The sequence below is a fragment of the Vigna angularis genome, chromosome 5, assembly GCF_016808095.1.
Source record: "Vigna angularis cultivar LongXiaoDou No.4 chromosome 5, ASM1680809v1, whole genome shotgun sequence".
Taxonomy (NCBI): domain Eukaryota; kingdom Viridiplantae; phylum Streptophyta; class Magnoliopsida; order Fabales; family Fabaceae; genus Vigna; species Vigna angularis.
In genome coordinates this window covers 1,792,115-1,806,164 of record NC_068974.1, presented here as the reverse complement: position 1 = coordinate 1,806,164, position 14,050 = coordinate 1,792,115, and the positions used below count along the sequence as shown (strand labels likewise).

Here is a 14,050-nt window from a genome sequence, read left to right as displayed (position 1 = left end):
TTCGAAATAGGCTTTTTTACCTTCAAGGAATAAAGGTATTTCGAAATACATTTCTTTTTTAAATATATTTCTAAATAAATTTTTTTTCTTTAACCAATTTTCAAAAAGTTAGTTAAAAGATCGAAACTTTAATCAATTTTTCAAAATTGTTGAATTTTTAATCGATTTTCCAAACTCAATTAACCCGATTAAGAAATAAAAGGAGAGTAAAGAGAGAAGAGAAAAGTAAAAAGAAAATTTAATAAAATAGTTATATTTGTAATTTTGGAGGTGTAGGAAGAAGAAAGGTAACACTCCTATACTCAATAATAATATATCTTCTCTCTGTCATACGAACTATCTAGAATGCAACACAATACATATAAAATAGCATGTATAATTTATTCTACTTAGACTAAGTAATAATAAAGAAGAATTAATCACATCTTAGTGCAATCTGTTTGCTTAAAGGAAACTGTATTTTTTTTCAGATCATAGCCAACCAAAAGATTTTGCTGAGCCAAGTTTCCAAAGACAGCACCGTTTTGAGTTGGCTGAAAAGCCAAGCACAGAACCTTATCAGCCACTTCAACAAAGGTGTTCATTGGATGCAGCAACACATTAGCCCCTCTAAAGTGTGCTGTGATCACTGGAAAATCTAGTTTATCCAATGTACCTCTGTAGCAGAGTCCCAACACCTGATTTGGATCCTGAACAGGCTTCAGTTTAACTGCATGTGACACTGCTGATTCCAACCATTTGTAAACTTCATCTGGCAAAAGAGTCAGTGTTGTACCTGAGTCAATTACCATATTTCCCTCTCCTCCAAATCTAGACAAAGAGCTTCCAAATTCTCTTCTATGGCTTCCCACACTGAACCCTTCTAGGGTTAGGTAGTAAAATACTTGTTGAGGTTTAGAAAACAATGGGGTTGAGACAGTTCCAGGTCCTAGAACCACAGCAGCATCTCCAAAATGGAGTCTGCTACTTGCATTGGAATGCAGAGTTTCTGGGACCAAACAATAAGAAAACTTCCAGCCTACTGAAGAACCCAATTGATTTATAAGCGACACAGGTCCACGTCCTAGGCCAACTATGCCAGAATTTTTCCCTTGGAAGGCCATGCTATTGTTATGACCACACCCTATTGCAGTTCTTGGAAGTGGGATGGGAGATCCATTGGTGGAGCCTAAAGTGAGGGTCTCCACACTCAAATCTCCCTGTGAGAATGTACCATCACCATAGCTGATATCATATTTACAGTTTTTGGTGATGCTAGAGGAGCAAGAGGTACCTAGCACAGAATGGCATATGGTAGATTTGCAAGGGATGGTTTTGTATGTTGTGGATTTTGAAGGATTAAACAAAGGTGTGGCTTGTCTGTAACATTTTCTACATGGTGCGCATTGCAACCAAATGATGTCACTGCCTGTATCAAGAACTCCAAACACCTTACGCCGTGGAGTTCCAACTGCATACCTCATCAAATATTCACCAAAATCTGGTATCACAGTTGCCCTTACTGTGTTTGGAAACACCATGGATTTGCTGAAATGGTTGCCACGGTTTATGGAACGACGCAGAGCATTGGAAACCCTTTGGAATTTTGTTTCTGAGGAACTATAGAACGGTGATTTTGGTGAATCACGGTGGATTATCTCCACACTGAATCCACCATTTAGAGCTTCTAAGAAAGAGAGGTTGTAGAGACACAGTAGAGCAAGAAGAGAAGAAAAGCATGACATTTTCTTCATCTCTATGAAGGCAGTAACTACAAGTAGTTCCTTGTGGCTTTTTATAAGGTTTTGGAGTTCATATGTGACTGAAGGATTTGGTGGAATTGTGTGAGAAAATAGTGTGCAATTTTTAGGGTTTGAAATTTTGTCTTTTGTCATCAAAATATTTCAGATCGGTTACGTATTAGATCAAATATTAAACGTAATATCTCTTATATAAGTTAACTAAAATGAAAATATTGGGAAATTCTTCCCTTTTAAAATGTCTAGAGTTAAGATTAAAAGTTGTAAGAGCAATAATCTTCTATCCAATTACAAAATTGATAATTCAATACATATATTAAGTTTGATTCGGCTAATTTTAATTTATAATTTTACTGAAAATTTTACTGAAAGGTAATGGAGAATTAATTAACTTTATAAGAATATCCTAAAGTTAAGATTTTTATATGAAAAAATATTTAAAGGGCGTCTATGAATATGATCAGCTAGAGTTCACATTTTATTAATATTTAATTGTAATAATAAAATTTAAATAAATAAAGAATTATGAACTTACTAAACTTATATGAAAGCTAAATTATTAGAGAAAACGTTGTAATAAACATGTTCTGAAATAACATCATAACAAAATTCTTATAAAATCATTATATTGTAAGTGTTTTAAGGGTTTGACACTTTAAATATGAATAATGGGTTTTTAAGTATTTAGCATTAATTATATACATTTTAATAAAATATTATCAATTTTTTATTTGTGATTCATTAATAATTAGAGTCCTCTAATTAGGTTAAAAGCTTCTTAATCAATTGTACCCACCACAAATTTGAATCTTTGTATATTTTAATATGGACAAAATTAAATCAGATTTATTAAGAACAGATGGAATCCGTTGAGAGCTATTATAAAAAAGTAAAAAAAAAATTTAATATTTATATTTAGTATGCATATTAATATAAAATTTAAAATTATCATTTTTATATATTATTTTATATATATTAATTAATGTATTTATTTTATTAATATATACATATTAATATAACGTTTTTTATAATTTTGATATATTTTACATGCCAAATGTATATATGTAAAGACTCTAAAAGCATTATAAACGCTTGAAGTCTTCAATATTAGGAATCTTAATCCTCTTTAAGGGTCAATCTTTCCAAACCGAGTAGAGAATTGTGCTTACAAAAGATAATTTGGTGTTCAAGTTAAACAATTAGGTGAAAAAGTGTTAAATGTATAACAAATGCACTTAATTAATTTATCTCATATTACGTGCTATTTATACTATGTTTATGACTTTTTTACTCGGACGAGTGTGATCATGCAACTAATTAATTACAATGATTAGTCTTTGATTAATCCATCTACTTAATTATCACCTTAAGTAAGCTTTCCACATGATAAATATACCTGGCCAATTTGTAGTCGGTCATGTTGTCATAATATACTAGTTGGTTGACTATGATTCGTAGTCAGACCATTAGGGTTGATTACTTCTAAGCATACCTAGTCATGTCGTCTTTTCACGTGGTTTAGACCATGAGATATAAAGATGTATAAACATGTTTATGAACAAAGCATATTATAATTTTTCTTTTAATAATTTAAATTTAATTTTAGTTTTTATATTAAAATTATAAAATAAAAATAAAATTAAAAATAATAAAATTTTAAAAAAATTAAGTGAGTAACCTTATTTAATCCATGAATTTATTATGGACTGAACCATACTATTTTTTGAAAGGTCATTGATAATTTATTTTGTGAGCTCTATCAATAATATGATTAATTATCTCACATTTTTCTTATATATTTTAAATTAATATTCATAGTCAATTTATAAATAAGAAATTTTCCCCCATTAGGTAATTTACCTTATTGACCCATCTCATTGGTTGTCACCTATCCCAAATGATGGTGTTTTTGTCATTTGTCCTTTTTGGCAAAATGAACAAGTTTACCCTTAGCTTCATCACACCACAACAATGGCATTTTGGTGTTTTTATTTTTCTCTCTTCTTCCCTCGTGTTCTAAGTGAGACCACAATGATTGATAATGACATATTGAAAATGTAGTTTGATATGCCTACGTGTCAAACTACATTCAAATGACACGCACATGTGTCTTTATAAATTATTTTTTACTGAACAATTAGTTATGTTGTTGGAGGGCAGTTTGGGAAAAGAACTTTGAGAAGGGTAAAAAGCATATTTGTCATTTTAAATGTAAATAGAGGAAGATTAAAAATCTAATTATTTGAATGGAACCTAGGGTATATACAATTTAATTTAAGGACAAGGGAAACTAGATTTAGACTTTGGGTTTCATTGGTAGTGTGAAAAGAAGGGAGAGTGAAGGAGAGTTTTATGGTGAGGGTGAAGACATTTTCCTTAGAGCAAGGGTATCATGACACACTTTGACATTCATTTGACATAGAGTATATATAAGGGTAAAATAATCATAAAAGTGTAAAATTTTGTATTTTTTTGAGAAAGAAGAAAGGAAAAAATAAGTAAGGATAGTGTCAAATGAATGTAAAAAATGTAGTTGTGTCAAAAAATAATTTTTCTTTTCCTTATTCGACTTGGTTTATGCTTTTAACTTTGTGCTTTGTCTAAAGTGAAGAGAGAGAAGAGAAAAGTAAAAAAAAATAATTTAATAAAAAAAAAGTTGAAATTTGTAATTTTGGAGGTGTAGGAAGAAGAAAGGTAACACTCCTAATTCAATAAAGCACATTATAATTGTTATTTTAGTAATTTAAATTTAATTTTAGTTTATATATTAAAATTATTAAAGAAAAATAATTAAAAAGTAATAAATATTATTAAAAATTAAGTGAGTAACCTTATTTAATCCATGAATTTATTATGGACTAAGTCTGACTATTTTTTGAAAGGTCATTGATAATCTATTTTGTGAACTCTATCAATAATATGATTAATTATCTCACATTTTTCTTATATATTTTAAATTAATATTCATAATCAATTTATAATAAGAAAATTTTCCCATTAGGTAATTTACCTTATTGACCCATCTCATTGGTTGTCACCTATCCCAAATGATGGTGTTTTTGTCATTTGTCCTTTTTGACAAAATTGGCAAGTTTACCCTTAGCGTCATCACACCATAGCAATGGCATTTTGGTGTGGTTTAAACTCTCATTTGATCCACGTATTTGTGTGTCAATCTCAAGTGGATCATCATTTTTTTTGTCTCAATCGGGTCCATAAACTTGTTAAAATGAGCCAATTAAACTCTTTCCGTTAATTTATTACTTGGGATTATCTTGTGATTATGTGGTGCACAGAAAATGAACTCATTTATAATGATTTAAATAAGTGGACATTAGTTTTTTGAAAAAACCTATATACTAACAGGAAATGAGGGAATTAGTGCTTATACATTAGGAACCCCAAGTACAGTTTTTGACCTTTCATTTTCCGGATCTAGGGCTTCCCTCTTTTATCATCATCATCTTCCACGCGCACACCCTTCATCAATCCCTAGCTACCACCGAAACAATCGCATTATTTCTCACGCGTAAAGAAACCTTTTTTTCGGCCTCCGCGTCGGAGATTCACGATCCACACATCCCAGCCGAGGTCGCGATTCGAAGGAAATCAGAATAAACCACTTCTCGCAACCAAGTGAGAGGTGTCCCCCACTTGCTGTGCTTCACATTGTTACCTCATGTGGTGTTTTCTTCAAAATGGAGTCAAAGACTCAGCAGCAGGACGACCTCTTTCAATTGCACTCCTTGTGTATCAGAGAGAACAAGGTATATAGTAACACTTCAAAAAATTAAGAGGGCGCAAAATAAATTAACTATTAAAGCACTATCTTCCATGACAATTTGACTTTGGACTAAATTATTCTCAGAGGATTGCACTCAAATCCTTGGATAACCCACTTATGACTTGTGTGTTAATTTTGTAATAATTTGCCTAGGCTTAATGAATCTGCTGTTTTGAACCGAGATGATGAAGGAACTGGCTAATTGGTTCCTTAACAGGGACCCAGGAATAACATTACTTCTGAATTGAACTGAGTTTCATGATATTCAATGAGACTATTTTATGAAAGACTATTGTTTCTGGTTAATCTTATGACAATTTCTGTTTCAGTTAAAAAAAAACCTAATAAAAATCACTAATTCCCTCGTTTCTTGGCATGAATATACGTTTTTTTCAAAAAACTAATATTCACGTATTTAAATCATTATAACTGAGCACATTTTGTGTGCATCACGTAATCATAGGCAAACAACGATACTGATAAATTAACGGAGAGGGTTTAATTGGCTCATTTTAACAAGTTTATGGACCCCAGACCGAAAAAAAAACGATGAACCACTTGAGATTGGCCTACAAATACAAGGACCAAATGAGGGTTTAAACCTTTTGGTGTTTTTGTTTTTCTCCCTTCTTCCCTCGTGTTTTAACTGAGACTACAGTGGTTTATACTGACATATTGAAAATGTGCTTTGATATGCCTACGTGTCAAACTACGCACATGTGTTTTTATAAATTAATTTTTACTGAACAATTAGTTATGCTGTTGGAGGGTAGTTTGGGAAAAGAATTTTGAGAAGGGTAAAAAGGGTATTTGTCATGTTAAATGTAAATAGAGGAAGATTAAAAATCTAATTATTTGAATGGAACCTAGGGTATATACAATTTAATTTAAGGAGAAGGGAAACTAGAGTTAGATTTTGGGTTTCATTGGTAGTGTGAAAAGAATGGAGAGAAGGGGAGTTTTCTTAGAGCAATGGTACCAAGACACACTTTGACATTCATTTGACAAAGAGTAAAAGGGTAAAATAGTTATAAAAGTGTAAAAAAAATTATTTTTTCGAGAAAAAAGAAATGACCAAATAAATAAAAATAATGTCAAATAAATGTAAAAAAAATGTAGGTGTGTCAAAAAAAAAAATTCTTTTCCTTATTGGGCTTCATTCATGCTTTGTACTTTGTTACTTGTTTAGAGTGAAAAGAGATAAGAGAAAAGTAAAAAATAGTAATTTAATAAAAAAGTTGAATTTGTAATTTTGGAGGTGTAGGAAGAAGAAAGGTAATACTCCTAACTCAATAATAATATATTTTCTCTCTGTCATACGAACTCTCTAGAATGCAACACAATACATAAAATAAGATATAATTTATTCTACTTAGAGTAAGTAATAATAAAAAAGAATTAATCACATCTTACTGCAATCTGTTTGCTTAAAGGACACTGTATTTTTTTTCAGATCATAGCCAACCAAAAGGTTTTGCTGAGCCAAGTTTCCAAAGACAGCACCGTTTTGAGTTGGCTGAAAAGCGAAGCACAGAACCTTATCAGCCACTTCAACAAAGGTGTTCATAGGATGCAGCAACACATTAGCCCCTCTAAAGTGTGCTGTGATCACTGGAAAATCTAGTTTATCCAATGTACCTTTGTAGCAGAGTCCCAACACCTGATTTGGATCCTGAACAGGCTTCAGTTTAACTGCATGTGACACTGCTGATTCCAACCATTTGTAAACATCATCTGGCAAAAGAGTCAGTGTTGTACCTGAGTCAATTACCATATTTCCCTCTCCTCCAAATATAGACAAAGAGCTTCCAATTTCTCTTCTATTGTTTCCCACACTGAACCCTTGTAGGGTTAGGTAGTAAAATACTTGTTGAGGTTTAGAAAACAATGGGGTTGAGACAGTTCCACGTCCTTGAACTACTGCAGCATCTCCAAAATTGAGTCTGCTACTTGCTTTGGAATTCGGAGTTTCTGGGACCAAACAATAAGAAAACTTCCAGCCTACTGAAGAACCCAATTGATTTATAAGCGACACAGGTCCACGTCCTAGGCCAACTATGCCAGAATTTTTCCCTTGGAAGTTGATGCTATTGTTATGACCACACCCTATTGCAGTTCTTGGAAGTGGGATGGGAGATCCATTGGTGGATCCTAAAGTGAGGGTCTCCACACTCAAATCTCCCTGTGAGAATGCACCATCACCATAGCTGATATCATATTTACAGTTTTTGGTGATGCTAGAGGAGCAAGATGTACCTAGCACAGAATGGCATATGGTAGATTTGCACGGGATGGTTTTGTATGTTGTGGATTTTGAAGGATTAAACAAAGGTGTGTCTTGTTTGAAACAGTTTCTACATGGTTCGCATTGCATCCAAATGATGTCACTGCCTGCATCAAGAACTCCAAACACATTACGCGGTGGAGTTCCAACTGCGTACTTCATCAAATATTCACCAAGATCTGGTATCACAGTTGCGCTTACTGTGTTTGGAGACGCTTTGCTGAAATGGTTGCCACGGTTTATGGAACGACGCAGAGCATTGGAAACCCTTTGGAATTTTGTTTCTGAGGAACTATAGAACGGTGATTTTGGTGAATCACGGTGGATTATCTCCACACTGAATCCACCATTTAGAGCTTCTAAGAAAAAGAGGTTGTAGAGACACAGAAGAACAAGAAGAGAAGAAAAGTATGACATTTTCTTCATCTCTATGAAGACAGTAACTGCAATTTAAGTGTGATTTGGCTAATTTTAATTTATACCTTTACTGAAATTTTTTTATTTTATCTTCTTTGTATATAGAATTAAGATATTTCAAAGGTAATGGAGAATTAATTAACTTTATAAGAATATCCTAAAGTTAAGATTTTTATATAAAAAAATATTTAAAGCGCGTCTATGAATATGATTAGGTAGAGGTCACATTTAATTAATATTTAATTGTATTAATAAAATTAAATAAATAAATAATTATGAAGAGTCAAAACTTATATGGTTTCTGTAGGGTTGAGATTCCTGATCCAAAAGTTGTCTGCTTCATCATTTAGTTGCGCTATTATCTTTCTTCTCTTTGTCTTAGTCGTGTGGGGAAGGTCGCCCTGCAGAAGAAACTCCGACACGTCAGTAACTTTGCGTAATAATCTTGTAATAAAGATCAGTAATTATAATTTATTACCTGCCTTTTTCGTCAAATATATTTATAAATATTATTATAATGAGCTTATCATTAGATCTGACTCGTTAATCACCAATAAATTGTTATTATTCCTATTAATCGTCAATCAATAACTATTATTCTCATTAACTATCCTTTAATGACTCTTATTGCTTAGAATAATTTTCAGACTTGTTAGTCATTTTCTCCCTGGACGGTCAGCCAACTACCCAGTCTTTAGCTGACCGGGTGACCATATAGTACATATATGAAAAAGCTTAATTATTAGAGAAAATGTTGTAATAAACATGTTGTTGAGATCTCCTTGATATAAAATAACATCATAAGAAAATTCTTATAAAATCATTATATTGTAAGTGTTTAAAGGGTTTGACACTTTAAATATGAATAATGGGTTTATGAGTATTTAGCATTAATTATATACATTTTAATAAAACATTATCAATTTTTTAAAATATAGATTTGTTTTTTGATTAATTAATTATTAGAGTTATAAGCTTCTTAGTCAATTGTACCCACCACAAATTTGAATATAATTTTATTATTTGTAAATTTTAATATGGACAAAATTAAACCACATTTAGTAAGAATCTGACTTTCCAGATTGAATCCGTTGTAAGCTATTATAAAAAGTAAAAAAAGAATTTAATATTTATATTTAGTATGCTTATTAATATAATATTTAAAATTATCATTTCTATATATTATTTTACATATATTAGTCAATGTATTTATTTATTTTATGATCATATACATATTAATATAATATTTTCTTTAATAATTGTGAAATATTTTTATAAAGCCAAATGTATATCCTATAAAGACTACGAAAGCACTATGAACGCTTTTAATTTTAGGGATAATTATCCTCATTAAGAGTCATCTTCTCCAAGCCGAGTAAGGAATTGTGCTTGCAAAAGATAATTTGATGCTCAAGTCAAACAAGTATATGAGAAAATACTTAATGTTGTAATAAATGAATGTAATTGATTTATCTCATATTACGTGCTATTTACACTATGCTTATGAGTTTTTTACCTAGATGAGTATAATTCATGCAACTAATTTACCTAAGTAAGCTTTCCACGTGATGAATATACCTGGCCAATCTATAGCTAATCATAATGTACTGTTAGCCGACATTTAGTCAACTATACCACTATGGTTAGTGGTCAGACCATAAGGAATTACTACTTAAGCGTACTTGGTCATCCCATCTTATGTGATTCAGACCATGAGATTTTAGGATGTCTAGACAAGTGTCGACATGTTTATGAATAAAACACAATATAATTGTTATTTTAGTAATTTAAATTTGATTTTAGTTTTTACATTAAAAATATCAAAGAAAAATAAAATTAAAAATAACAATATATTTTAAAAATTAAATGAGTAACCTTGTTTAATACATGAATTTATGATGGACTAAACCAAACTATTTTTTCAAAGGTCAATGATAATCTATTTTGTGAGCTTTATCATTAATATGATTAACTATCTCACATTTTTTGTATATATTTTAAATTAATATTCATAGTCAATCTATAATTAAGAAATTTTCCCCTAATTTACCTTATTGATCCATGGTTGACACCTATTCCAAATGATGGTTTTTTCATCATTTTTTTTTTGCAAAATGGACAAGTTTACCCTTAGCTTTATCACACCATAGTAATGGAATTTTGATATTTTCATCTTTCTCACTTTTTCCCTCGTTTTTTATTTGAGACTACATTGGTTGATTAACGTACTGAAAATGTAGTTTGATATGTCTACATGTAGATTGAGTTTGTAGAGAGAAAATGAGTGATAGAATAGTCAATCTATAACTAAGAAATTTCCTCCATTAGGTAATTTATTTTACTGACCCATTGGTTAACACCTATCCTAAATGATGGTTTTTTCATCATTTGTCTTCTTTGAAAAAAATGGACAAGTTTACCCTTAGCTTAATCACACCATAGTGATGCCATTTTGGTATTTTTTTTTGTCTTTTACTCATCTTCCCTCGTTTTTTAGTTGAGACTACAGTGATTGATTGACATACGGAAAATGTAGTTTAATATACCTATGTGTCAAACTACATTTAAATGACACAAACATGTATCATTATAAATTAATTTTTATTGAACAATTGGTTTTGTTGTTAGAGGGAAGTTTGGAAAAAGAATTTTGAGTAGGGTAATAAGGATATTTTTCATGTTAAACATAAATAGAGAGGAAGATTAAAAACCTAATGTTTGAATGGAATATAGGGAATATGCAATTTGGGGAGAAGTGAAACTAGAGTTGGATCTTGGGTTTCGTTGGTGGTGTGAGAGGAAGGGAAAGTGAAGGGAAGTTATGATTATAGTAAAGGAGGGTGAAGATGTTTCCCTAATTGGGCTTGGTTCATGCTTTGTGCAGAGACAATAGTTGTGTCTTGTGTCGTGAATGGTTTATTGTTTGGGCAGACATGGAACTCATGTCTTGGGTCTAGTTTTTTTGTTGCTTTGGTGAGTAGGTGAAGTCATGTCCATCTTTGAAGTTGTTTGGTGGTTTAGGCAAAAGTTGAAGTGTACATGTTTTCATTACTCGATTTGGTTTCTTTATACTGTATTTGACCTTTAGAGTTAATTTTCGTTTGAGGCTATTGTGCGCGAATGTGATTCATTAATGTTGGTTGGTTGTGGTAGTGTTTACGTCTTTCGTGTAAAAGTATTGATGAGCACCCATGAGTACATACTTGGTTATCATGTTGTTTTAGAGGCAATTTGAGTTTGGAAAAGGTATATTTTCTTTTCTTTATCAATATTGCGTGTGTAACATGTAAGCATTCCTTTAGCTTTGATATTAACATTTGGCACTCCTTCGTAATAAATGAATGTTAGTTTAAGGTTTTAAAGTATAACTTATGAAGCTTATCATAACTTGTAACATAAACGAAGTGGATAAAGGTACATATATTAACTCACTGAAGTTAATAGATAGGTTATTAAAAGACATTATAACATGGTAATTATAGGTGGCATTAGTAATAATATTCGAGTTTGGTGGCATTATAATTTTTCTTTTATGGCGATATAGTAAAAGCAAAGACTTCCTTGCAATGGAAATTATGGGGAAAGAGGTTTGAATGGAAATTATGATGTTTTTTTCATTAAACTTTATTTGTTAAAGTTATGTGTTTGACATGTTGAATTGTATACTCTGGTATGTAGGTCTATCTACGACGTTCCTATACGACAAAATACTTGTCACGTATGAATAGACTATTAACGGATACGCAAAAGTCATGTATAGAGTCAACTCCTTTTGCTTGGCTATTGTCCATCATTGTGAAGGTCAAAATGAGTAGGACATTACTCCGAGAATTATGTAGTAGGTGGTTAGAGAGGAGGGGAGGAATTCAATTTAGATATGCTTTTATTCCATTTACAAAGTTAGATGTTTGCTTAGGTTTGGAGGTTAGGGTTGATGAAGAAAGGTTTGAGTTGTTTAAAGAAGATGTTGATAGTCATACTAGGAGATTGTTTGATAGAACTGATGTTTGCTTAGGGAATGTTTATGAAGAACTTGAAAAGCGTTTGAAAGGCACTAAAGTGGTTGGTGTTTGTAGATTATAAATACTGTTAAGGTTAAGTGAGTTTTTCTTCCCAAATAGATATGGAAAAGTTCATGTTGAGTTATTCGAACTATTAGATGATTTAACATGTATTGGAAAGTATAATTGGGGGAGTGTTATTTATGAATATTCAATTTCTAGTTTGTGTGATGTTACATTATGCGTAAGGAAGAAACAAAATAGATCACATTGTCATGTTGTAGGTTGTCTTGCATTGTAGATAAATTTGTATGTTTCTTATGAAATTGAATATGATATAATTTTGTTAGTGTTAGTTATTTTACATTTGTTGTTGTATGTAAAATAGATTTTGGCAATGAAGCATGTCTTATTTGGTGATAAGAAGTTGGGAAAAAGAAAAACATGTTTTCCTATAATTCTTCACTTGTTTGACGTTAAAATTGGTGAAGTGAAACTTGTAAAAGTTTTTCTCGATAATGAAGTGAGATAATAATTACTTCATTTTAATTACTTTTTATGGATTGTTTGTTGATTTCAATATGATGCTTGTACTTATTTTGATTTGGAAAGGTGACTACTGAGGTGTTTATATCAAATGAAGATATGTGTAATGACATTGTTAAAGAATCCTTCGATGGACATGATAATGGTAATGTGAAGAAGAATAACTAAAAGGAATGTTTGTCTGATTTTATTATAGAAAAAGAAGCATTGGTTTATATGGTTGTTGAGCAATAGGCTTCCATTATGAAACTTGAGAAATTGGTACAGAAACTAAAAATGTTTGTTGCACAAAAAGAGGGAACATAAGTGAGAAGATACTTATACTCCATTTGACAAGTGAAATAAAGTCAACTTATCAAATGAAAGACTAGGTGATGATGTTGGAAGTAATTATGATGTTGGAACTATTGATGTTTTAGTTCAAAAAGACATGGAGAAACAAAAATCTGACTTGTACACACATCTAAAGGCTCTACTTAGGAAGCATGTCAAAAGTGTTGTTATGAGAACCCCTTGGACAACATATTGAAGAAAAAATCATAGGCCTATTGAATAGGTAATGAATTTTGTTTGTCTTGTAAGATATTTTTTAGTTTGTATACCTTAAGTGTTAGAAAGGATATATACCTCAAGTAACTAATAAACATCTTCCTTAAATACTTCAAGTGACGCAATCTTTGATGAATAGAGATGAAATTCATGGTCCATTTATCTTTATTAGGCACCTTATTGAATTTATTTGGTTTCATTTGGCAAGTTGTCTCAGAAGCGGCATCAATCATCTAGCAAAATTCCAATGATGAAGATTTCATTGTTTTTGTTATTTAATTTCAATGAAATTGATTTATAAACAACTTAAGTATAAGTGGGTATCTATCCAAAATGCCTACCTAATGTAACCATGTAACTCATAACAATAACCATTTACTTAACAGTATTAAAGTGATTAATGTAATTGTATGTTATTTGAGTAATACTTAAGGTCCAATTAGAGGAGAATATATATCATAAACTAAATTTCAAAAATTTTATGTTCACTTGAATAGGATATAATTTATTTATTTTTGTTAATTAATTTTTTTTTAATTATCAAGGACCACATATTTGAGTTACTTGGAGTTAGGGTTGGCAAAAAATGGCCAAGCCGAGTGGGTGAGCCCGTCAACTAATGGCATACCCCCTAGTCATGGCCTAAGCACATTCAAGGAGAGCTAGAATTATCTATGCAAGGTGAAGCAACACTTTTTTTTGTTAGGCCATCATGGAGCACCTCTAGTAA

The 14,050-nt window shown here is 31.2% G+C and overlaps 2 protein-coding genes across 2 annotated transcripts; both read right to left on the bottom strand.

Moving 5' to 3' along the window:
- Positions 1-299: 299 nt before the first annotated feature.
- Positions 300-1,725, bottom strand: LOC108339930 (aspartic proteinase CDR1). The gene has a single exon (XM_017577157.1). It carries the CDS (start codon positions 1,722-1,724, stop codon positions 420-422), a length of 1,305 nt encoding a protein of 434 aa, XP_017432646.1. The 5' UTR covers position 1,725; the 3' UTR covers positions 300-419.
- Positions 1,726-6,852: 5,127 nt separating this feature from the next.
- LOC108339079 (aspartic proteinase CDR1) lies at positions 6,853-8,239 on the bottom strand. Its single transcript, XM_017576229.2, has one exon. The coding sequence runs from the start codon at positions 8,231-8,233 to the stop codon at positions 6,926-6,928; it is 1,308 nt and encodes a 435-aa protein (XP_017431718.1). The 5' UTR covers positions 8,234-8,239; the 3' UTR covers positions 6,853-6,925.
- Between the last annotated feature and the right edge of the window lie 5,811 nt (positions 8,240-14,050).